The 25976-nt window shown below is 46.9% G+C and overlaps 2 protein-coding genes and 1 pseudogene across 10 annotated transcripts in view; 1 reads left to right on the top strand and 2 right to left on the bottom strand.

Moving 5' to 3' along the window:
- Nucleotides 1–4610: 4610 nt before the first annotated feature.
- LOC147344218 (large ribosomal subunit protein eL32 pseudogene) lies at nt 4611–9246 on the bottom strand (annotated as a pseudogene).
- A 1322-nt stretch (nt 9247–10568) lies between these two features.
- HPS6 (HPS6 biogenesis of lysosomal organelles complex 2 subunit 3) lies at nt 10569–13768 on the bottom strand. Its single transcript, XM_086378298.1, has one exon. The coding sequence runs from the start codon at nt 13623–13625 to the stop codon at nt 11220–11222; it is 2406 nt and encodes an 801-aa protein (XP_086234424.1). The 5' UTR covers nt 13626–13768; the 3' UTR covers nt 10569–11219.
- Nucleotides 13769–16202: 2434 nt separating this feature from the next.
- ARMH3 (armadillo like helical domain containing 3) overlaps nt 16203–25976 on the top strand; it is a 181340-nt gene continuing 171566 nt past the window's right edge. For 6 of the 9 annotated variants that reach the window (XR_015155241.1, XR_015155240.1, XM_086377368.1 and 3 more), the window contains exon 1: nt 16203–16275. The gene's annotated coding sequence lies outside the window, so the exon portion shown is untranslated. Of the gene's footprint in view, nt 16276–16396; nt 16684–21992; nt 22069–25976 lie in introns of those variants that run through there. The other 3 variants (XM_086377365.1, XM_086377369.1, XM_086377366.1) reach the window with 3 other exon arrangements.

The following is a 25976-nucleotide window of genomic DNA, read 5'->3' as shown; positions in this document are numbered from 1 at the left end:
AGAATCCGCCTGCATTGCAGGAGACCTGGGTTCGATCCTTAGGTTGGGGAGATCACCTGGAGGAAAGTATGGCAACCCACTGCAGTATTCTTGCCTGGAGAATCCCTGTGGACAGAGGTACCTGGCATGCTACACAGTCCATGGGGTCACAAAGAGTCAGGCTGAGCAACTAAATTTTTTTTTTTATTATATAAACATGACTGATTAAATCATTGGCTATAGGCAATGGATTCAACCTCCAGTCCTTCTCCCTTCCCTGGAGGTCAGGGGTAGAACTGGAAGTTCCATTCCTCTAATTACTAGGTTGGTTCCCCTGGCAACCAGCCCCAACCTTAAGGTACTTTCTGAAAGTCACTTCATTAACATAAACTCTGGAGTAGTTGAAAGAGGGTTTGTTATGAATATCAAAACACATTTCTTAGACAGATTTATCAATTAAGAAGCTCCAAAGATTTTAGGAGTTCTGTGCCAGAAATGGAGATGAAGACCAACTAAACATTTCTTATTATAAATCACAATATCTCAGCATCAAAAGCCCATGCTGGAATCCTTTTCTGAACAGATTGAGAGTAAGAAAGATAGGTTTTGGGGGGTGACCGTGGGCAGGCAGCCCAATCCAGGCTCAGCAAGAAGCAAGCCCATAGTGATAGCAGCCAGGCCCCCCTAGCTGGATGAACAAATGCTTGGGAGGACAGTGCAACCATGAGGCTTGCATCTTGCTTCCACCTCTATGGACCTGGATCGTAGACATATTTTAACTGAGGACCAGTATAGACATCTACACTCAGCAAAGAACAATTCCATTTCGAACAACTGGCAGGTTGAGAAGAGAGAGGGCACCTCAGTTATACTAAGTGTGCATTCAATGATTCAAGCATTTTTCACACAACATGGATCTTATAAGCAAGGCAACTTCCAAATCTGGTGCTCAACCATTGAAACAGCAATCGGTTCCAAACTGGCTGAGTGGGACTTACTGAGAGGCCAGCTCTGCCTTATTTTACAGATGATTGAAAGAATTTTCATGTTTTGACTACATGATCTAATTTTTGACCTATATGTTTATTTTTTTTAAATAATTTTATTTATTTATTTTTGGCTGCACTGGGTCTTCATTGTTTTGTGTGGGCTTTCTTGAGTTGTGGTGAGCAGGGGCTACTCTTCATTACAGTGTGTGGACTTATTGCAGTGGGTTCTCTAGTTGTGGAGCACAGACTCTGGGTGTGAGGGCTTCAGTGGTTGCAGCATCTGGGCTTGGTTGTTGTGATGTGCGGGCCCTGGAGCTCAGGCTCAGTAGTTGTGGCCAATGGGCTTAACTCCTCCTCAGCATGTAGAATCTTCCTGGACCAGTACTCCAGCTGGTGTCCCCTGTATTGACAGGTGAATTCTTATCCATTGTGCCACCAGGGAAGTCTGCTATGTGTTCACTTTAAAATCGCATCTCCTGGTATAGTATAATTCTGTCCTAGTTACTTTGTGACCCTTTTTCCATCATTTATCCTCTGAGCCTCCGTTTTCTCCAGTGTAAAACAGTTAGAGGAACTGACCTTAGAGATTCCTAAGGTTCCTAACTATTAGTGCCCTCCAAATGATATGTATAGAATTTACATCTTACAAGTTCTTCCATATTCATTCTCTCTTTTAATTCTCAAAACTGTTCTATAATATAGATACTATTCCTTTTCCTCTTTTATGACTGAGTACATTGAGGCTCAGAGAGCTTGAGAAAATTATTCAAGGTTGCACAGACAATAGGTGGTAAAGGCAGAATTAAATCCTTGTGAGTTCATTTCCAGTGTGTCTCCAGGTAACCTTCTAACAATTGGGAGGAATGCCCCAACTGTTAGCAGGGCAGGCCAGCTCTCTTGAAGGGTTGGGGCTAGTTAAAATGGAAGGATGTTATATTTTCATATGTACCTCCTTTGCTTTGTAAGTTTCAGTGCTCTTCGGCTTTTGTTCACATGCCTGTGTTTCCTAAGTACAAAGCTAAACTCTTGCTGCTAAGGCAGTCCACTCATGGCTGGGGGACCTACCCTGGAGCTGAGAGGGGTTTCCCAGGTCCACATGGGAGGGGAAAAGGTGCTAACCTACGGCCTGCAGGCCTGTCTGTTTTCTAGTTCCAGGTCTTTCACATGCTAGCCAAGGATCTAGCTTTCCTGTTTGCTGCTTAGTTTTCTCTGTAATATGGGCATCATAACTGCTGCTCTGTGGGCTTCAGACAGAAAGGCGACAGGGAGGTACTTTGAGGTGTGAAATGCTCTTTCGGTGTGTGTGTGTGTCTGTGTGTATTGAGGAGAGGTAGAAGTTATCCACAGAGTCTCCAGGACTGTAGCCCCAGCTAGGCCTGGCAGAGCTGTTCCTCTCCAGGCTGAGGTCAAAGCCAGGTCCTCTTCCCACTATCAACACCAGAGCCTGGGTCCTGTTTATTGTTCTCAGCTCCTCTCCTAGCAACCAAAGTGTTGAAGGTTTTGCAAGCAATGGGGACCTTGCCTCTCAGCTCACTAGGAAGAGGGGCCAGCGCTTCAGTGCGCGGAGCTCTGCCAGCAAGTGCAAGTTAATTGCCTGAGTCTTGACCTCAGCCTTAGCCTGGTAAGGGAGCCTCCCATAACCTTTAGCCTTTTACTGCTACCCTGAGTTTGACCCAGAAAAGATAGCCTCCACCCAAGATATACATCCTGTCCTTAGGGAGACCTGATGAGGAAGACCCAACCTCATTCTTTCCCTGTGTATTAGCGTTCCAGGGCTGCAGTAACAAATTACCACAAGCTTGTCTGTAAATAACAGAAATGTGTTCTCTCACAGTTCTGGAGGTCAGAAGTTCAAAACCAGGATGTTCACAAGGCTGGTTTGTTCCAGAGAGCTCTGAGGAGAATCCATCCCATGCCTCTTTACTAGCTTCTGGGCGCAGGCAGCTACACTTGGCGCTCCTCCTGCTTCCGTCTTCGCACGACATTCTCCTCCTGTGTCTTTGTGTTGTCTCCTTTTCTGTCTTATGAGAATATTCATTCTTGGATTTAGGACCCACTCTAGTCTAGGACGATCTCCTTTTGAAATCCTTACCTTAATTAAATCTGCAAGGACCCTTCTTACAAATAAGGTCACATTCTGAGGTTCTGGGTATCTTTTGCATCTGGTATCCTGGGTTCTGGTATTCTGTACTCTGGTATTCTGGGTTCTGATGTATCTTTTGGGGGCCATGATTCAACCCACTACGTGTGCCTCCTTTGATGAGGGAAATCGAAGCCCATTCTTGGAGAGTCATTGACTCTGAAAGGACAAATCTCTTCCTACTTAAAGAAGCCCCTCTTTTCTTTTTTCCTTTTGGCTGCACCCTGCACAGAGGGATCTTAGTTCCCTGAACAGAGACTGAACCCACAGCTTCAGCAGTGATGGAATCCTAACCACTGAACCACCAGGGGATTCCTAAAGAAGCCCATTTGTGATGGGGAATTTGATTCAAGCCTGATCACTGAGAGCCTTTAAACTGAGAAAAGCACACAGACGCTGGTGGCAGGAAAGGGTCAGCCAGGTTATTGTTCTTTATAGAATGAGGTGACGGTGTTGTGTCCATCTGTGTCCATGTGTGCAAGGATTTGGAGAAGGAGTGAGGGGGAGTTTCTGCCTTCACGAAGCACGTAAGGCAAGGCAGGCCCAAGGTCTTAGTCTTCGCCCACCTGGTTTTTCTTCCTCTCGCTCCCATATGTTAATTAACTGATGTCAGTGTTAAATACTTTTTTGAAAATGAACTCCTATATGATCATTAACAAAGTAGGACTGTTCCTGACAATGGTAGATGTCTTAATATACTGAGGGAGCCATCAGGGTTAAAAAGATCCAGAAGGGTTTATTTTATCAAACCAGGCTAGCTCCCTGAGCCCTGTTTCTTCCTTACTTCCTTACTTCCAAGGGCCTAGCCATTCAGCTAGGTCTGTTTCTTTCCCACTCTGGGGATTTGCTTCCTGAACTGGGAGCCTTATAGTTGGTACTACCATGCCTTCTTTCTTCTTTTCCACAAATAGCAAGAGCCTCAGGTTGCTTGCTACCCATTTAATCTCTGGGGATCCTCACATCTCCAGACTGGATGCTGAAGGGGGCCACCAGCTCTCCTCACATCTCTTTGCCTCCCCTTAGTTATGATCTCCCTAAAGAAAATTGCATGCTACCTTTTCCTTTCACAGTTTTTACAGTTGATCACTGTGTGGAAAGAGGGCCAAAGCCTGAGGAAGGTTTGAAAATTTCAGAAAGCTGGGGGACTTCTGCCAACTCTGGTCCATGGAATGAAAGGGCTGATAGCCTCTCCTCTTGGGTCTGACCTGAAGACACCAACTAGGGCAATCATTCATCTTCCCTTTAACTCCATGGCTGGCTGTATTTTGAGCATTTCCCAATTAGTTTTTCTCACCTCTGTATTTCCTCAGCTGCATGCAGGAAAAGCCCCTTTAGGGAGTGATTTTTTAGAAGAGTCGTCAAAGAGGTCCCAGTAGGGTCAATTCCTAATCCCCCCCTTTCCTAGAATTAGTTGCATGGATTTTGAGTTAGTGAAACTTGGAACACCAGTAAGGGACCCACAGTCTCTTCATGGCATCCCAGAAAGAGGGGATAAGAAGGCGCAGACATTGCGGCACAGGTAGGGTGGGCACCCCCCAGCCCAGATCCTTCTTTTGTACTACTACCCCATTTCCACCACCCCACCCAGATGTGAACACCCAGGTGGAGAATATTGGGATGTCAACAGAGTTTATAATACAGAAGATTTGTTGAATTCAACTTTTAAGAATTTCAGTGTACTGATAGACTCAGTGGATTTGATCATCAATATGCATAAGCTCAGAATCCATTACTTTGAGAGATGGGGTGTGAGAGATGTGAAGAATGAAAAGAGATGCCCAGGGCTTGACAGGATGGTGATTGGGAACTGAAGCTGGGCACAGAGATGGGAGAGGCAGGGCAGACTTGGGACAGACTGACAATTGTTACGTTTTTTTTGTGTGTTTTTTTTGCCAAGTTTTAGGGTTTTATTAATATAAACAAAATGTGTGCACGAGGTGTCTACTCATTTTCTTGGCTATGCAGCCTGGCATTAGGCTTGGGGACTCTGATGGCCAGCTGGGCTGTTCTTTCCTCAATGGTTCTCCGGTTCTTGGAGGAAATATTGTGAGCAGTTTTGGCACAGGAAGATTTGTTGAACATTAGCAACACCTCAAGTTGCTTGAGGTTGTAGGCCAGAAACTTCTGGAAGCCACTGAGCAGCATGTGCTTTGTTTTCTTGTTGGCCCGTAACCAATGTTAGGCATCAAGATGTGGCCCCTGAATCTCCTGTGCAGCCTAGTATCGATGCCCCTGGATTTCCCCTAGTTTGCTTAATTTTGACATATCCATCTGACTGGTGCCAGATGAACTTCTTGGTTCTCTTTTTGATGATCTTGGGCTTCTTGAGGGGTCTGAGGGTGGCCAGGATGCCAAGTGGGAGATGGCTGCCACCTTCATAGGCAGCACCCAGGAAGAAGAGCTCCCTCTTGCTTTCCTGATGGCTCCTCAGCTGTTCCCAAAATGTGAAAATGAAGGCGAATCTTCCCAAATATAAAACTTTTTGAGAAGCACAACTTCAAAGCTGGGGCTCTAGGCTGCTCCTAGTGCCAGCCTCGTGTGGTTAAGGGTGGGACAATGCCCACTTTTCCTGGGTACAAAACAAAAGTAATACAGACTGTGAGAAGACTGTGTGCCGCCTTGGAATCTGAGTGGTTGCCAAAGCCCGAGGACTTGAAACCTCTGAAAGACCTGGACAGTCTGCTTCCCCAGAACCTTTAGCTCAGCGAGGCCCAGATGAGGTGGACTGACCTCATTCTTGGTGAAGGCCACCCCCTGTTCACCCTTCCTCAGCTCTTCACAATTCCTTCCCTTTTCCTCTATTTCCCAGATAATGGAAACCTCTGGGAGACCAAATCTAGACTAGCTGTCCCACTGGCTCTGGCTATGATTCTGGTGAGAGGCCCCAAGGGACCCCTCTCTGCTCTGTCTTCCACCCTGCAGCAGTCAGTCTTGAGAGCATCTAGCATCTTCTGCCTGCCAGAGTGAGAGCCTTTCCTTGCCTCCGCCAGGTCCGTCTCCCCCTTCCTGTCTGCGTCTCCTCTCTCTCTTCTCCTGGTCCAACCTCATCCTCTTACTCATCTCTCTGCCTCTGTCTTTCTTCACCTTTGTTCTTGCTCCTGTGTAGCAACCTTTGGAGCAGGCCCAGGCTCTGCCTCTGGGAACTAGAGGAGAAAACACCCCAAGGCTTCTACCCACAACTGGTGAGGGACCCTGGTCACTCAGCCCTCACCTCACAGCCTGATTCAGCTTCCCTCTCCACCTGAATTTTTGTTTACCAGCAGAAATGGGGATCCACGCAGTAACAGTATGGCAGTTTACAGTTCACACACATGGTCCATTAGCTTTGAAATTGTGATTCTCAAAAAGTTTTATATTTGTGAAGATTTACCTTCATTTCACATTTTGAGCATAAAGTGGACTTTATTGATTTTGAATAAAATCCGGCATCTTTTTCCTATATTTCAAATTCATATAAAATACAACCACCCTATGCCTTCTGAGAAAACTCTGCTGTGCCCTCAACTTCCTTTTTGGTTGGATGAAATTATCCAGGTCAATCTGGTAGCTGGGGCAGTTTCCACCCTGGACAAGAAGCATCCTGGCAGCTCAGGTTCCTCCCTCTTCTGGAATAGTATCTACTAGGACAGTGTCATAGTACAAGATCAGCATCCCTTCCCCTCTCCCCCATGATTTTGCTCCCTGAATTCTATCCTGATTCTCCTCTTTTTCCCTTGCCCTCAAAAAAAAACTTAATTTACCACCTTCAGAGGCTTCCTCAGTCGTTATTCCAGAAATGGGCAAGTGTGTGCATATTTGAGGCTTCCCAGGAGAAGGCAATGACACCCCACTCCAGTACTCTTGCCTGGAAAATCCCATGGATGGAGGAGCCTGGTAGGCTGCAGTCCATGGAGTCGCTAAGAGTCGGACACAATTGAGTGACTTCACTTTCACTTTTTCACTTTATGCATTGGAGAAGGAAATGGCAACCCACTCCAGTGTTCTTGCCTGGAGAATCCCATGGGCAGGAGAGCCTGGTGGGCTGATGTCTATGGGGTCACACAGAGTCGGACATGACTGAAGTGAGTTAGCAGCAGCAGCAGCAGGTGGCAAAGGAAATGAGTGGAGCTGGCAATGATGAGAATAACCACCAGGGGGAGCCTGTGCCTAAGAAGAGACTGAGTGGGGCCCTGGGGAGCCACGTGAGGATTTGTCTTCCCCTTTTTCCAGGGTAGTGCGGGTGCCAGGCATTCCAGCCTCAGGTGGCTCCCTATGGAGCTGGGGGTCTACAGCTGCCTCCTCCCCAGGTCTGACTCCTTCTCTTTCCCTGACCATGCAGGGAAAGTGTGGCTGGGTCAGGGAATGGGAGGAAAATTGAGTGGTTTGGATACTGCCTACTCTGGCCACCATTTTCTTACAGGCCACATGCAGAGAAAGGGGTGGGATTTGATCTTTGAACTTGGCAGGTTGGAGAAGACTTGGGTTGCTGTAGTCCTGTGTTCCAGTCACGGGGTGGTCCAGAAGCTGTGGTCTGTATCTAAACAGTAAACCCCCTGGTGAGGCAATGGAAAAGTGGGTAGGCACTAGGGAGATGAAAAAGGGAGGACTGGGCTCCATGGGAGTATGTGCAGATAGAGGAGCCTCAGGATTTGCTTCCTCTCCTTTGCCCAGACTGCATTCTGGTCTCGCCTAACTTAGTTTCACCTTCAAGTTTTCCAGAGACTACAGCCAAGTGACCTTGAGGGAGCTCCAGAGATGAGGCACACCTGTGGAAACATGACTACTCACTGGCCTAGGAGCCTCCTCTTCACCTCCCCAGGGGCCTCAGGCCTTCCTGCAACCTCCTGTCCAGGGACCTTGTTGTTGTTGTGTTTAATCACTAAGTCAAGTCTGACTCTACTCTTTTGTGACCCCATGGATTTAGCCTGCCAGGCTCCTCTGTCCATGGGATTCTCCAGGCAAGAATACTGGAGTGGGTTGCCATTTCCTTCTCTAGGGCATCTTCTCGACCCAGGGATTGAACCTGGATGTCTCTTGCTTGACAGGGGGATTCTTAACTACTAAGCCACCTGTAAAACCTTCAGCCCCAGAATTTCCCCCTTTACCCAGGCACCCAAGATGAAGGACCTCAGCTCCTAAATCCCCCATGTCCCAGTATCCCTATCTAAGGACTCTTTCTGCTGCTGCTAAGTCACTTCAGTTGTGTCCGACTCTGTGCGACCCCATAGACGGCAGCCCATCAGGCTCCCCCGTCCCTGGGATTCTCCAGGCAAGAACATTGGAGTGGGTTGCCATTTCCTTCTCCAATACATGAAAGTGAAAAGTGAAAGTGAAGTCGCTCAGTCATGTCCGACTCTTAGTGACCCCATGGACTGCAGCCTACCAGGCTCCTCCGCCCATGGAATTTTCCAGGCAAGAGTACTGGAGTGGGGTGCCATTGCCTTCTCCGAAGGACTCTACTTTTTTTAAATTTTGACTGCGCTGGGTCTTAGTGTTGTGGCATGTGAAGTGTTGCAGCTTGTGAGATCCAGTTCCCTGATCAGGGATTGAATCCAGGCCCCCTGTATTGGGAGTGTGGAGTCCCAGTCAGTGGTCCACCAGGGAACTCCCCTCTCTCCACCCACCTACCTGTAGCCCTCTGCCTCAGGGGCCAACTTTCTGATGGTCCTCTTGCACACTCCACCAGAACCCAGTCACACAATATTTGCATCCCTGAACTGTTCTCCAAAGTCCTGAGACAAGGTTGGGGGTTGCTTCACCCCACTCATTGGAGCTGGGGCATGAGCAAGGACAAGAGCAGTCAAGCAGCAAGTCTTTAAGAGCAGGTGGAAGTTCCCATCTAAGTCCAACTGCTCCCCTTAGAGCTGCCAGGCTGGGTGGCTCCCCTACTTGTGTGTGTACTAAATGCTAATTCGCCTCAGTCGTGTCTGACTCTTTACGCTCCTATGGGCTGTAGCCTGCCACGTTCCTCTGTCTGTGGGGATTCTCCTGGCAAGAATACTGGAGTGGGTTGCCATGCCCTTCTCTAGAGGATCTTCCTGACCCAGGGATTGAACTTGCACCTTCCGCATTGGCAGGCGGATTCTTTAACATTGAGCTACTGCAGGTACTAGCTGAGCGCAAAGCCAAGTGGCAGTCCTTACCTTGGGCCCAAGCCATGGACAAGGGATGCTTGGGGAGTCTGGGATGATGCTAAGTTGCAGCACCCAGAGTCCTACCCTAAGCCCAGAACCCAGCTGAGGAGTCCCTTGGGTAGCAGCGGGTAGAGGGCCAAGGCCTCTTCAAAGGGGGTCCTGCTGACTAAATCCAGAGGCTCAGAAATCTGTGCTGGAGATGCTCTTGTTTCTTGGTTTAGGCAGTCAGCCTCCAAGCAACCCTGCTCCAGTGACTTTTGTTACTAAGCCAGAGGTCTCTGCAGCCAGCTCTCCTGTTTGTGGTCAACCTTCCCCTTAACCAGTGGCTGCTCCAGGAATCCTAGGGAGGACAAGCATGGCCCCAGGGCCTACCACAATTCCTACTTAGGAACAGAAGGGTCTTGGGGAAAGGAAGCATGAACCTTGGCAAATCCCCCTCCTCACAACAGGCTAGAGGAAGAATGAGCCAGGAATGAGAAGTACATTCAAGCCCAAGCCAGCATCAGCTGTAGGGCTATACAGTGAGTACATGAGTGAGTGAGTGAGTGAATTCGCTCAGTCATGTCCGACTCTTTGTGTCCGACTGTAGGGCTATACAGTAAGGTGGTTCAAATCTTAGAGCTCCTATTTTCCAGTTGACTGACCCTGGTCAAGTAGTCTTTCTAAATCTCTGTTTCCTCATCTGTAAAATGGGGATTAGTACTTTCTTGATGGGGTTATTAGAAACATAAAAGACGGACTATTTAAAGACTAGCAGAGTACTCATAAATGTTAATTATTAATATTTTCATTATTGGAAGTGGCCACTTTAGCCAACAGTTCAGATTCAACCATTCCCTCTATGACCAACTCTATGAGGCCCTTAGCTGTTCAAAACCACACCAACTGTGTTTTCCAACACCAACCATCAGTTCTCTGTGGACATCAACTGGGTGTCCTGCAAGTCAATTCGGCTCTGATACTAACTACATGGAGTTAGCATAGGCCCCACAGGTTAAGGGCTCAATTCCACAAGACCACCTTCACTTCCAGTGCCAGTCACAAGCCACTGATACTTCTGACTGGCTGGCTATAAATTGGGAGTTCCCATACTATAAATCGGGCTTCCCTGGTGGCTCAGCTGGTAAAGAATCCACCTGCAATGTGGGAGACCTGGGTTTGATCCCTGGGTTGGGAAGATCCCCTGGAGAAGGGAATGGCTACCTACTCCAGTATTCTGACCTGAATTCCATGACTATTCCATGGGGTTGCAGAGTCGGACACGACTGAGCAACTTTTACTTTCACTTTCATGCTATAAATTGGTTTGACCATTTGCTAGAATGGCTAAGAAAACCCAGGAAAATACTTAACGTTTACAGGTTTATTAAAGGATACAACTGCCAGATGGAAGAGATGCACAGGGCAAAGAACTGTGTGGGGGATGTGCATGGGGCTTCCATGCTCTCTCTGGGTGCATCATTGTTCCAGCACCTTAATGTGTTCACCAAGCCAGTTCATCAAATTTCCCTGTTCAGGAGTTTTTATAGAGCTTAATCTCTAGTCCCATTCCCCTCCCAGGAGGCTGAGGATGGGCTAAAGCTTTCAACCCTTTCACCACTTGGTATTTCTACTGACCAGCCCTTATCCTGATGCTAGGGGTCCCCACTTTTAGTAGCAGTATAAGTTTACCTTATTAGTATAAATGCAGGTTTGATATGAAGGGGTTTGTTATAACAGAGACACTTCCTTCACGCATATCACTCAGGAAATTCTATGAGTTTTAGAACCTTTGTGCCAAGACGGAAAACTAAGGGCAAAAACCAAACAAGTTTATTGTACCATTTTATATATATATATATATATACATATATATATATGTATATATATATGTGTATATATATATATATATATATATATATATATAAACTGCTAGGAAGAGGAAGTGGGAAGAGGTCCCACTCTGGCTCCTCTAACTCCTAGGCACCTTTCCCTGATCACTGTGTCCCAGAGACAATTTTCAGCCTGTGTCAGTCACATAGAGACCCTGTCCAGATGGTGCCCAGGCCTCAAGGCCTGGGTGGTCTGATGCCTGGAGGGCTGACACCCGAGGTGGGGTGGGGGGTGGAGTGTCTGGGTCCCATAGAATGTCCTCATATAAGCTTAGAACTGGGCCAGAGGCTCGTCCTTGAGTCCCAGTCTGCTTCAGCAGGGCTCTGAGCAAGCCCACAGTGAGAGGGGGCTCTGCCCCAGGCTCAGGGAATGGGGCAGGGGGCTCCAACTCATCTGGGAGGTATGTCCGCAGTAGAAGCAGGAGTTCAGCTGGAGCTAGGTCTGGTGGGCACAGGCGGCAAAGGAGGGGGAGGTGAGCATCAAGCCGGCGATGCCGGGCAAATTCGGCCAACAGCAGTTTGAAGATCTCACTTCGAAGCAGGGGGCTAGAGGGGCTGAGAGCCAGGCCAGCCTCTAAAGCCCGTTCCCACTGTTCCTTTTGCACCAGCTGCCCCACAGCTTGAAGCACAGCTTTGGGCCGCCCACTGCCCAAGAGTAGATCTAGCTCCAGTGCTTCAGGCCTAGTCCCCTCCTCACCTAGTACTGCCAGGGCTCGGCGATAGAGGGGCAGCCCTGGGCCTCCTGCTCCCCAGCCAGGCCCCCCCTGTTGCTGGGCCAGCTCCACAAAGGGTGGCAGCCATTGTGGCTCCAACCGGCAGAGGCACTGGCACAGGAGTTCAAAGGGGGGCAGTATGCCATTGGGTGGTTCTTTTCCAGCTGCTGTAACCCCCAGTACCTTCTTCCACACATCCGGGGGAGCTTGGGACCTTAGATGGCCATTGCCATCTGGCTGGAGCTGCAGGACCCTGAGGATGGCACCCCAGGCTGCTGTAGGGAGGGCTTGGAAAATGGTGTTGAGCTGGGCCAGCTGGTCTCCCATCAAGTCAGTCCTCAGCAGCCGTGCCACTTCGTGCTCTGCCAGCTCAGTCCAGCCAGCCTCCTCCTCGTCCCCAGCCACTAGCTGGGCTTTGAGCTGTTCTAAGCCCCGGTAATCCCGAAGCTCGGCCCTCAGTGTGGTCAACAGTGCTGATGGGGACACATGGCCCTGGAGGATGGATGCCAGGGCCTGAGGTGCTCGGAATATGCTGTTGTGTCGCAGTTCCTCTGGGGTGAGCTGGGCACCCCGCAGGCTCCGTCGCTGGTAGTATTTGCAGGCCTCCTCAAACACCATATCTTCAGCTGAAGGCAGCTCAAGGCTTTGTGGGGTTTTCCAGCCTACTTGAAACAGACCCACAGCTGAAAGTAAACGAAGACCCCCTCGAGTCTCCAGCTCTTCCTGATCTTCCATGCCAGGGGCGGGGGGTTCCAACAGATGTACTCGGTCTGTACTCAGGATCTTCCTCTCCAGCAGCTGCCCACTGCCCATGTCCAGCAGTTCCAATGTGGAGCCCAGCACACAGGCCAGAGTGCCATGAAATGTGCCCAGTGCTGCAGACCCTGCGAGGCTGGCAGGTGCCTCCTGCAGGGTGCCAACAGTCCGGGAGCCACCGTGGGACTGTACCAGGCTCACAGTGCCCCTGAAGTCAAGCCACATCAGGCCCTGGGGAGTTGGGGCCCAGGTATGTACAGTCAATGGCTGCCTGGGGGACAGCAGTCCAGGAAGGCCTCGGAGCAGGGTCCTGAAGTCCCATGTGTCCCCTCTTCCAGGATTCAGGCTTTTACTGTGGGAGAGGCCAAGACATGGGGCAGCCACCACTACCTTGCCCTTGCTTGGGCTCCAGATGAGCAGAATATGACCCAAGCCAGGCCAGGTGGTGGCAGTGGGCACCAGGAAGAGGTCCTTGCGGGAGGTCAGCAGCCCGAAAGCGGGGCAGTGGTGCAGCAGTATGTGCGTGCTGCCCAGGTTGGTGCCGGCCTCCCCGCTGGGCTCAAGGGTCCTGACGCACACACAATGGCTAAAAGCCACTGCAGGAGGCCCTAATTGGCCCTCAGTGCCGGCGGGCCGCTCCTCGCACCACACCAGGCGGCCTCGGGGCGCCGCCGCGGCTACCACACGGGCTCCACCTCCAGGACACAGCTCGGTGCTCTGCAGCAGCCGCCAGCCGGGCCCCACCCCCGAGCCCCACACCTCGAGTAGGCCACTCTCCCACACTAGGACTAGCGCCGATCGCGCCCGCCACGGCAGGAGGAAGGCGTCTAGCGGTGAGGGCTGGCCAGGCGGCCAGGCACTTTCCAGTTCCTCACCGGGTCCACGCACCGCGACCAGCAGTTGCGGGGCTGGTGACCCCGGAGGTCGCAGCAACAGTAGGTGGCGGCCGTCTGGGCTGCAGCGTACTCGGACGGCTGGGTCCCCGGCTAGCAACTCCCGGAGCCGGGCCGCGCCGCTGAAGGTGCTCAGATCTGAGAGCAGGCGCAGAGTCCCCGCACGCTTCATAGTGTCCCCCGCGCCGGAGCACGCCGAGGCCCGCCGCACCGTAGGGTAAAGCCCGTCTCTCAGTCCCGGGTTCCCGCGGGAAGTCGAGGATGGGGTTGAGACTTCCGTCCCGGGTCGACTAGGCGAGCCAAGGCCGGGCTAAGACTCAGCCCCGCCCAGCCCCGCCCCTCACGGCTAGCTTGAGACCTGCGCCTGTTTTACGCCCTGCCGGCATAACACCGCCCATCAAGGGGCGGGGGGGCTACCGGGGCATAGCTGTGGGAGGAGCCGCGAGAGCACCCAATGGTCTCAGAGCCTCCGACCTCGCCAACCACGGGTACGCTTTCGGAGGCCGGCTGCCTCAGGCCCCAAGAAGCCGGGGAGTGGCCCAGAGTCTGACTAAAGTATCCAGATTCCAGCCCTTTCAGCATCCAACTCCCAACGCTTCCCTTCCCTCCAAGCCACGCTCTCTCATTCCAATTTATTCATGAAATTTTTTATTGAGCACCTACAAAGTGCCTGGCCCTGGGGAGACAACCCTAAACAAAAGAGAAAACCTCAGCTTCATGGAATGACAATCTAGTGGAAAAAACAATAGCTAGTACTTTCTTAGAACGTACTGTGACCCCCACCCCCTTTTAAAGATGAGGGAAATGAACCACAGAGAGATAAAGTACATTGACCAAGATCACACAGCTATTAAGCAGTAGAGATAGAGGTAGGATTTCAACCACAATCTGGGTCTAGGGTCATTGCACCAAACCATTTTATCAACAACCCATCCAAAGTAATATTTTGCTAGAAAACAAAATTAAAACATACTTTAATGGTACTGATTCTGTGTGTAATCTCCTCAGCACCTACAAATTGACATGCAAGAGTTCTCTCCACCCCAGATTGCCTTCTCAGGTGCTGTAGTATTCTTCTGTCCTCCAAGTCCAGTCCCTCTTTCATGAGCCTTTCCCCTCCCTCCTTTTCCACACAACTTCCCTGAGAATTGCATCCATATCTGTTCCATCAGCCTCATTTTGTCCTCTTGCTCTCAGCATGGAGAAGGAAATGGCAACCCACTCCAGTATTCTTGCCTAGAGAATCCTGTGGATAGAGGAGCCTGGTGGGTCGCACAGAGTCAGAAACGACTGAAGCAACTTAGCAGCAGCAGCAGCTCTCAGCATAGAAACACTCCCCAGTTTGTCCTGTTTTGGAAGCCACTCTTTCATTCTTATCTCCCGAAACTGTCACCTCGATTACTCCCTCTCCCTTCACAGTCAAGTTTCTTGCAGATTTAGCATTTGTTGTCTCTACTTTCTCTTCTTCCATTCATTTCTCAAACCACTACTCATGAGAAGCAGATTTTCCTGAGGTCTCCAAGGTATTTTAATTTCTTTTTCTCTTTGAAACATTTGACAACTGCCTTACTGAAAGTCTCTCCTGTAGTTTCCACAGCATTTTTTCCCACTCTAATTTCCCTCCTTTTCAGATAGTACTATCTTTAGAACTTTGTCATTGGTTCCTCTTTCTCCACCATCCTTTAAATGCTGGTTTTAAGTTCTGTTTGGGGTCCTTTTCTCTCTGCCCCCCCCATTATTACTTTTTTTTTTAACCCTCTTCCTAGACCATTTCTTTCCTTCTTGTGGCTTGAACCATTACCACTAGGACAATGGCTCCAAAATATTTATCTACAGCCAAGATATCTCTGCAGAGTTCCAACAGAAGGTATCCAAATGTCTACTAAATACTTTTGCCTGGATGTTTAATAGACATCCTTGGAAGGAAAGTTATGACCAACCTAGATGGCATATTCAAAAGCAGAGACATTACTTTGCCAACAAAGGTCCGTCTAGTCAAGGCTATGGTTTTTCCTGTGGTCATGTATGGATGTGAGAGTTGGACTGTGAAGAAGGCTGAGCGCCAAAGAATTGATGCTTTTGAACTGTGGTGTTGGAGAAGACTCTTGAGAGTTCCTTGGACTGCAAGGAGATCCAACCAGTCCATTCTGAAGGAGATCAGCCCTTGGATTTCTTTGGAAGGACTGATGCTAAAGCTGAAACTCCAGTACTTTGGCCACCTCATGAGAAGAGTTGACTCAGTGGAAAAGACTCTGATGCTGGGAGGGATTGGGGGCAGGAGGAGAAGGGGACGACAGAGGATGAGATGGCTGGATGGCATCACTGACTCGATGGACGTGAGTCTGAGTGAACTCTGGGAGTTGGTGATGGATAGGGAGGCTTGGCGTGCTGCGATTCATGGGGTCGCAAAGAGTCGGACACGACTGAGCGACTGAACTGAACTGAACTGAAACATCATCTTCCTCCCCAAATTTGCCGATTTCCGAATTTGCCATATTTAAAGAAACTGGTAATTCAACTTGTATCCAGTAGACTCCTGATACAGGTTCCTTTTGCTAATTTCTTTCTCGCGGTGCATTTCGGGAAACGTAGTCTTTGTGATGCTTGCTGGGAATCGTGGTCCAAGCCAGCCTCAGGCAGCGGGCGCCGGCGAACCTATCAGCAGCAGGCTTTAGGACCCAGCGGGACACGACGGGCTGGGGGGAAGGGTCGGGGGAGGTCGGGAGCGCGTCCGTGAGCCCGGAGCAGCGGCGGAGTCGGTGGCGTCGGGAGGGAGCGGACCCGGGAGCGGCGCGGGTGGTGGAGGAGGAGCCAGGGGCCCGGTAAGCGTTGCCGGCCCGGGCAGGTTTCCGAACCTGGCCAACCTCTGCGGGTCCTGCCATACTAGGCCTTGGCCCTGAGGCGGCCCTGGGGGCGGGGCCTGCGCTCGCCAGGGGGAAGACGCGGGGAGAGGGAGGGAGGCAGGGCAGCTGCTGAGGCGGGCGGAGGCTGCGTGCGGCGGGGAGGGTGGGCCGCGAACGGCGGAGCGGAGCGAGAAGCTGAGCGCTCATCCAGCAGCCGGTCCCTCTACTCTACAGTTCCGCTTCGGGTCCCTGGTGGGCTCTCTTGGCAGCCGAGGCGCTGACCTTTGACCTCGGCACGAGGCTGACCCGGACTCCTCAGGCTACCTTGAGAGCTTTTCTCCCGGGTTGTTCCCACCCGAGTGGCGTTCAGCCCATCCTGGCCCTGAGGTGAGGGCGCGGAGTAAGACCCCGGAGAAGGGCTAGAGGAAGCCCTGTGTGCCGGTGTGTTCAGGTGTCCCGGAAGGGCTCCATCCTGTCCTTTGCAGTCTCTGACCGTCGAGCTCCAGCCCACCCTTCACACAAAGCTACCATGTTTTCTCTCTAGTTGTGAACCAGGGAAACGAACCTGTTCCCAGTAAGGTGTAGGGAAGAAACAGGAAATAAAAGCTGGTTCCTTGGGGAAGGAGAACTATGGGAGGCTGAGGAGTGCTGCCTCTCGACGTGGAGAAGTAGAGGCTTGGGCAGGGCCGAGTAAATGTGGATCATCTGACCTGCCCCAGTTCCTCCTCTCCAGGAAAAGTTTTGCGTGTAGTGAGAGCTGTTTGTTTGCTAGTACTCTCACTGACTTTGTAAAGGAGGGCAAATAGGGTTTGTGTCTGCTGTTAATTTAGCTCAAGTTAATTGGAATTGTTTTCGGTGTGCCTTCCGTTGGTCTTGTGTGTACAATACCTCCTGTGTGAGGGCTTTTCCAGATATAGGATCAGTCTAGAAGAAAGGATGATTATTCTTGTTAGGATTGTGAACGAGTACTCTCATTCTTTCCTTAGCGAACAGGGGAGCCTTTAAGGTATTTTCATAGGATGTTTAGGCATATATACTCGTTAGACATTTGAATAGTTATAATAAAACCTCATGAAAACTCAAAGCAGTGTTAGGAAAGTTAGACTTTTATATAGAGCCAAGTTCAGAAATCCATAGAATTTGGGGAAACTAACCAAATACCAAATTGATCCAGGATATATGAGGGTGAACTCTATTCAACACACATTCATGGAGCACATATGTAACTGGCTCTGGGGTTAGATATATGAGTATCAGGCCTCTTGCCTTCGGAGATGGCCCACACTGTCTGTGGAGTGTGTTTCTCAAGATAAATCCACTTCTTACTTTAAAAAAAAAAGATGTCTATCTTTCCTCAAGAACATCAGAGAGACATATTCACATGAAAGTTGTAGTGCTGCGTGTTACATATCCATTTAAAGGAATTTGTTTGGTGTGAAGGAAATATTACCATTGCCTGGAGAGTCAGGGGAATCTGCAGGGAGGAAGTATTTGAGTTGGGTGTTGGAAAATGAGTAGGAACTTGTGCAAGTAAGGAAAGACATCCCAGTTGGAGACAACAGCATGAGCAAAGACATGGTAACAGTCAGGAAAGAAAATAGCATGACGTTTAAGTGTCAGAAATTTGTCTGAAACAGAACGTGTGGTGGGGAAATTGTCTGGAGGCGAGACTGAAAAGAGCCGGGAGCCATTGAAACTTTTTAATGTTAAGGAGTGACAGAAGTGCAGATTAAAGTAATGGAGAAATGAGGCAGTGAGACAAGTGTGGCAGTGGGAATGAAGAGGAGGGGGAATGGATTTTAGAAGTATTTCTGAGATAGCTGCAATAGGACCTAGTGACTGTTTTAGGGAGAGACAGTGGGCTAAGCTTTCTAATTTGAGAAATTGAGTAAATGGGAATTTCATTGACCAGGATATGGATTAGAAAAAGTAGAGCAGATTTTTTAAAGGGTTGGGTGGCTTTGGAAAAGGTATAGTGGAGATAGTCTGGTATGCTGAGATCAAATTGATTGTGGAATATACCCATGGACATGTTAGTAGGCAGCTGGAAATAAGGAGGCCTGGTGAGCTTGATATTTTGGCGGTAGCTTGGAGGAAGGACATACATGAAAAAACTCCTGGGAAAATAATGTCTGTTTCTTTATAAGGAATTATTTGAATAGGCACTTCTTTCACTTAATAGTGAGCATCTCAAGGCAGGGACCATACTTCTAATTTTGTGTCCTTTTCCCCTTAGACCATGTTCATGTTATTATAACGTCTTGGTAAGTGTTAGTTGTTGAGCTAACAGGAAATCAATTTACTTTGCTAGGTTGCTGTTACCTTTTGTGCCTTCCTTTAAGAAGATTATGGGAGCCTGTCTTATAATTTTCATTTTATGCTTGGGTGGTATTCATGAGGCTTGTATTGTTCAACAGGAAAGGAGATGAAAAAGGTGTGAGTGATGTTGTGCTGCTTGAGGAAGTTCAGGGCTTGAGCAGGAGATAGACAATATTAATTTACAAGAGCTCCTGCTCCTGAGAAGAGGATTGTACAATGAATTCTCATCCTGGGAGCTGTCAGAAAAAGGTGATTTTCAATCACAGTTTCCTGAAATCCTGTCAGTTTGAAGTTGGTTCCTCCTTCTGAAGGTACAAGTGCATTCCTTCTTATGTAAAATCATTTAAAAGGGAACCTGAGATAGTCAGGTTTGTTTAAACCTCTTCATCTCTATTACTAATTTGTGAAAGTAGGCAGACTTAGTAGATTCTGATGGGACCAGATTGAATTCTCTTCTGTGGAGCTAGTTCATTTCTAGTAGGTATGACTACGACCGATAACCCAGAGTAGAGATTGGGGAAATCGTGGTTTCGCCACTTGCTGCTTAGTCTTGGGCAAGTCCCTGAGTTAATTCCACTTTCAAGTGTCAGCTAGACACCCATTCTGAGGTAAACACTGTACAGAGCATAGCAACACACACAAGATACAGATGCTGCCCCATAGTGGCTCGTGTGCTTATCACTGAATCAGGCCGGTTCTGTTCTAGCATCTAGAAAATAGGGGTGATGCTTGTCAGATGTAAAGTGGGAATGAATGTGATATGAATATCAGTTTGGAGTTTCCACAGAATTTTAACTGAATCTAGATTTTTAAATGTTCTACTAGTAAGCACTTTTTTTTTTTTTTTTTTGCATTAACACGATATTCTCATAGAGCTACCAGAAAGATTTAGTGGCTTTACTACTTATTACTTGGGTAAAGTAAAATCCTCACCCTAAAATTATGGTATTAGTATCTACTTCATTTGCTTGTTGTAAGGATTAATACAGTATATTTAAATCACTTAGAACAGTGTCAAGTATATAGTGAGTACTCAGTAGTAGTATTTATCATCATATACCACCTTGAGTTGGAGGCTGTGCTCTGAAAGATATGGAGGAATGAATGATGAATTCCATCCCCAGTAATTAAAATAAAACAAATGATAGAACAGAAGGGTTGTGGCCTGTCGTGGAGCTCTCTATGAAGAGAATTTAGGGGGACTTCCCTGGAGATCCAATGGTTAAGACTTTGCGCTCCCACTTCAGGGTGGAAGGGTTGGATCCCTGGTTGGGGAACTAAGATCCCACATGCTATGTGGTGTGGCCAAAAAAAAAAAAGACCACGTGAAGGGGATTTAGAGAGGCAGCTTCAATAATGCAGGTCTCACTCTATTTTCATTTTGGGGGTGTAAAAGACTTGGAGTGACTAGCAGTAAAAATCCATTAAAACAGAAAGGAGTTACATGCTGGTTTCAGACCCAGTCTGGGGGTAGAATTAGGGGAACCCATGTCCCATGCTGCTGAGATAAGGTATGACAGGGAGTCATGTGAAACATGAATATGTGAATCCAATTAGTGAGCTAAATCTTTGGGGCCTTCAGAAAGGAAGAGGCGATACAGGAGCTAGTTTGAGAAATTAAGGGTTGGGATTTGAAGGTAAAAACACCTTGCATTATAGTTTTAGTGTTTACCTTGGGAGGGTGGGATGCCTTACAAAAGGACATAGTGAGCAGATAACTTTTGCCTGAAAATTAAAAACACAAACCCTCACATCTAGAGGAACTAGGGAAATTTTTTAGGAGAGTCAGAAGACTATTTCTGACTTGGTAAACCTAATGTGTATTGGGTGAATGGCTCATGATCAGAGTGGAGTGGTGTTATCTGACTCAGCCACAACTTCTGGGCAGACAGGATTTTCATCTCCTTCAGGAGGCACTGTGGACTACTATAGTCAGTGTGTTCCATAGTGATCTTTCACAGATGGGCAAACAGAGGCTAAGATCCTGAGAAAAGGGGATGGTGTTGGTGAGTAATATGGGGAGAATGAGGTGGAAATAGGTGAGGATTGCTCCAGTGCCTTTCCTGGAGATGGCAGAAGTTTTATTCATCCTCTCAAAAATCTGTTCAGATGCTACTTTCTTTTGAAGGCTTGTTTTAAGGCTTAGATGAGTACTTCTCAAACTTTAGTGAACATCAGAGTTATTTGGGGCAGGGTCTTTTAATCTCGGCATTATTGACTTATTGGCCCAGATAATTCTTTGTGTGGTAACTGTCCTGTACACTTTAGGGTGTTTAGCATCATCCCTGGCCTCTACCCAGTAGATGCCAGTGGTACCTCCTGTCCCAGTTATGACAACCCAAAATACTTCCAGGCATCGACAGATGTCCCTTGGGAGCCAGAATTACCCCAATTCGGAACCACTGACTGGGGTCATTATTAGAATGTAGACCTCTAATCCTTATCTTTAAAAGTCTGTTTCAAGTTGGGAGAGGGGTTTAGAAGTCTACAGTTCCAGGAGGCATGCTAGGAGATTCTGAAACATGTGATCACAGCTCTGCAGGGTTAAACCGTTTTCATCTTTCTGTCTTGTTTTATAGTATCTTTACATTCATAATCAAGTTTTGGTGGAGAATTACCCTCAGAGCACTGACTTTGCTCAGTTAAGTTGTGTTAGTCACTCAGTTGTGTCCAACTCCTTGCAACCCCATGGACTGTAGCCTGCCAGGCTCCTCTGTCCATGGGATTCTCCAGGCAAGAATAGTGGAATGGGTTGCCATTCCTTTCTCCAGGATCAAACCACCCCAGGGATCGAACCTGGGTCTCCTGCATTGTAGGCAGATTCTTTACCATCTGAGCCACCAGGGAAGCCCTAGGTCAATTAAAATATAGTATCAATTAGATCCAATAGTGGATAGCAATGTATTTCAGCCTTTTTTTTCCCATTTATTATACTGAATACATCTATCAACTTGAGTAGACACTCAGAGTCTTCAATTTTTCCTTCTAAGTTTTCTACTATTTCATTGATTTGTCTATCTCTTTTTTACTTCACCATTATCCGTATTTATATACATATGCATGTGGCAGATCAGAGAAAGCAATGGCACCCCACTCCAGTACTCTTGTCTGGAAAATCCCATGGATGGAGGAGCCTGGTAGGCTGTAGTCCATGGGGTCGCTAAGAGTCAGACATGACTGAGCAACTTCCCTTTCACTTTTCGCTTTCATGCATTGGAGAAGGAAATGGCAACCCACTCCAGTGTTCTTGCCTGGAGAATCCCAAGGATGGGGGAGCCTGGTGGGCTTCCGTCTGTGGGGTTACACAGAGTCGGACACGACTGAGGCAACTTAGCAGCAGCAGCAGCGTGTGGCAGATAGTTCTCTTTTACTTCTTAGGATGGCACATCTACCTACAGGCAAACAAGTGATGAAACTCAAGATATCTGGATACCCTACAGTTTGTTCATTAAGGTCAGCAAGCATGTACTCTTCCTTCTCACTCACCTGGAACCTCTTCAGTTTCTCTGCAGATGCAGCTTTGTTTATGTGTGGGTTACTCTACTTCTGTTCAGTATACTCTATCTCTGCTGAGTATAGTATAGTGGTTAAGGGCTGAACTCAAACATCAAGCTCTCTGGGTTTGAGTCTCTACTTTGACTTATCCTGGCAAGTTTTTTTATTTTTGTTTTTTAACCACTTCATTCTTTAGTTTCCTTATTGTCAAGTTTCCTGGATCATAGGTTGTGAGGATAAAACTGTGTATAAAGTGCTTAGGACAGTGCTTGGTCTATAATAAGTGCTAAATAAGTGTCAACTCTTCAGTGGTTATTTTAGATCAGTGTCCTGTGTGTGCAAGTTGGAGTCCCTACTAGGCTTTGTTCTAATGTTCTGCATGGGTAGTGTTAAATTTTCACATATATATACACATATCTGTGTATATATGTGAACACATACATTATTTTGGATTGAGGAACAGTATACATAATGTGAAGTGTATGACTTGATAATTCTTTTACACATGTACATATTTATATGGCTTCCACTCAGGTCAAGATAGAGCACATTTCTGGTACCTCTGAAGGCTTCCTTATACTTCATCCCATTCATCTCCCTGCCCAGGGTAACAACTATTCTAATCTCTGTCCCCACAGATTAATTTTACCTTTTTGAGTTTCATATAAATGAAATCATTTAGTTTGTACTCATTTCTTTCAGACATTTTTTATTCAGTATCTATTAGTTTATCAATATTATTTCAATAGTTCTTTAAAATTTCTGTATAGTATTCTACTGTATATATTACACATATATATACTATAATTTTCCCATTCTACTGCTAATGGACATTTGAATTCTCTTCATATATTTAAAAAAACTCACACTCAATAAACTTTACAAAAACCTTTCAAAAAAGGAATATTTATACTCTAGGCACTCTGGCATTGCTTTCTTTTATGGCCGTGATGTGTGGCATCAGGTTCTTAGTTCCCCAGCCAGGGATTGAACCTGGGCCCCCTGCAATGGAAGCATGCAGCACTAACCACTGGACTGCCAAGGAATTCCCTGGCATTTCTGTTTCTTGAACGTGCCAAGTGTGTTCAAGTCTTGGGGCCTTTGAATTTGCTGTTGCCTCTATCTAGAACACTTTTCTCAAGATTTCTACGTGGCTGTTTTCTTCCTGTTAGTCTGATCTCAGTCCTCCTATCACTTTTCTTAGAGTCCTTCTTTAATTTGCTATCTGTAGTCCCCCTAGACAATTTGTCTTCAAGATACTTATCATTGTCTCAAGTTGTTTGTTGCCCTTCTTCCTCTACTAGAATGAAAGCTCTGAAAGCAGGGATCTTGTTTGTCTTGTTCACTGCTGTACCCTTAATGCTTAACACCTGAAAGGTGATCAGTATTAGTATTGTTGAATGAATGAATGTATGCCTGATCTGTGCATATTTTTTTCTTCCTGGATGGTGGGCACATTTATTTTTATTAATTTTCCTTCTTTCCCTTTGTTCTTTTCTTTTACTTCTTTTTGTTTTCTTCCACACTGGTTGAAATGTTTTGAGATGTATTTCTGAGCATCTACCTACACTAGTGTTTTGGAGCCTCATCAAGCTGTGAAGTGAGGGTGATACTTGCTACCAGTCCATTACAAGTATGAACCTAAAACTCCAGATCATTACCCTGAAAGCCTATAGAGAGCCATTCCATACCCTCTTCCTATTTTGTTGAGATATGATTTTTCAGCTCAGATGGTAAAGAATCTGCTTACAGGGCAGGAAACCTGTGTTCAATTCCCAGGTTGGGAAGATCCCTTGGCAAAGGGAATGGCAACCCACTCCAATATTCTTACCTTGAGGATCCCATGGACAGAGGAGCCTGGCAGACTACAGTGCAAGGGGTCCTGCAGAGTCACACATGACTGAGTGACTAACACACACACACACACACACACACAATTTATGTTTAACACTGTATAACTTTAAGGTATACAATATGATTGTGAAATCATTACCAATGATAAAGTTAGTTAACACATCCATTACCTCACATGGTCACTTTTTTTTCTTTTTGGTGGTGAGAACATTTAAGATTTAATGTAGCAACTTTTAGATATATAATACAGTATTGTTAACTATAGTCACCAGGTTTTATGTTAGATTCCCAGAACTTATTTGTCTTATAACTAGAAGTTTGTACCCTTTGACCAGCATATCTTCATTTGCCCCATTCCCCATCCCTTGTGCAACCACCATCTAATCTACTCAATTTCTGTTTGTTTTGCTTTTTTAGATTCCACATGCAACAAACAATATTTGTCTTTATCTGACATTTTATTTAGCATACTGCCCTCAAGATTCATCTGTGTGGTTGCAAATGGCAAGATTGCCTTCTTTTTTATGGCTGAATAATATTCCACTGTATGTATATACCACCTTTTCTTTTTCCATTTGTCCAGTGATGGACACTTAGGTTATTTCCATGTTGTTTTTTTTTTTTTTTAATTGTGAATAATGCTGCAGTGAACATGAGAGTGGATCTCTTCAAGATAGTGACTTTATTTTCTTCAGATATATATGGAAGTGGGAGTGCAGGGTCATATGGTAGTTTTATTTTTAGTACTTGAGGAACATCCATACTATTTTCTGTAGTGGCTGTACCAATTTACATCCCCACCAGCAGTGCACAGGGGTTCCCTTTTCTGTACATTCTTGCCATGGCTTCTTGCCATGGCTTTTGCTGTTGTTTGTTGTTCAGTCACTAAGTCATGTCCAACTCTTTGCGACCACATGGACTGTAGCATGCCAGTCTTCCCTGTCTTTCACTGTCTCCCAGAGTTTGCTCAAATTCATGTCCATTGAGTCAGTGATGCTGGGCTTCCCAGATGGTGCTAGTGGTAAAGAACCCGCCTGCCAGTGCAGGTAGACGTAAGAAATGCAGGTTCTATCCCTAAGTCTAGAAGATCCCCTAGAGAAGGGCATGGCAACCCACTCCAGTATTCTTGCCTGGAGAATTCCATGGATAGAGGAGCCTGGTATGCTGTAGTCCAGAGGGTTGCGCAGAGTCGGACACAACTGAAGTGACTGAGCATGCGGGCACACACGAATCAGTGATGCTATCTAATCATCTCCTCTGCCACCTTCTTCTCCTCCTTCCTTCAGTCTTTCCCAGCATCAGGGTCTTTTCCAGTGAGTTGGCTCTTTGCATCAGGTAGCCAAAATAGTAGAGCTTCAGCTTCAGCATTAGTCCTTCCAATGAATATTCAAGGTTGATTAACTTTAAGATTGACTGGTTTGATCTCCTTGTAGTCCAGAATACTTTTTAAGAGGCTTCTCCAGCACCACAACTCGAAGGCATCAATTCTTTGGCTCTCAGCCTTCTTGCAGTCCAACGCATATTGGCAAATTGAAGCCAGGAAGAGAAAGGAAACTTATAGAATGAGTGTATAATAGTCGGGACCAAGACCAAAGACTTTTTTAGATATTTTTCCCAGTTTTATTGAGAAATAATTGACATACATCACTGTGTAAGTTTAAGGTGTACAACATGATGGTTTGATTTATGTATATTGTGAAATGATTACCTCACCTTCATCATCTCATATAGATACAATACCAAGACTTTAATAGATTAACTGATCACTTTGGAAATCAGAGTGAATTTCTATTAAGTTAATTTTCTGATACTGGAGTTGGCATATATTGTGCTTAAGAAGACAATAAAATAAATGAGTAACTTGTTAAGTGTAACTAACATTCCTTGCCTGTGAAACACTGAAAGTATTTGACTTTAGGTTTTAAAATCTTGATATTTAATTGTTTTATACTGTAGGGGTGTGAAGTGACATGCATTTAAGAAGTCTGTAGCTGGATTGCTTTAAGATATAG

The sequence above is a fragment of the Bos grunniens genome, chromosome 26, assembly GCF_055505025.1.
Source record: "Bos grunniens cultivar Pamir isolate PY7600 chromosome 26, Bosgru_T2T1.0, whole genome shotgun sequence".
In the NCBI taxonomy this organism is placed as follows: Eukaryota; Metazoa; Chordata; class Mammalia; order Artiodactyla; family Bovidae; genus Bos; species Bos grunniens.
This window is presented reverse-complemented; position numbering and strand designations above follow the sequence as displayed.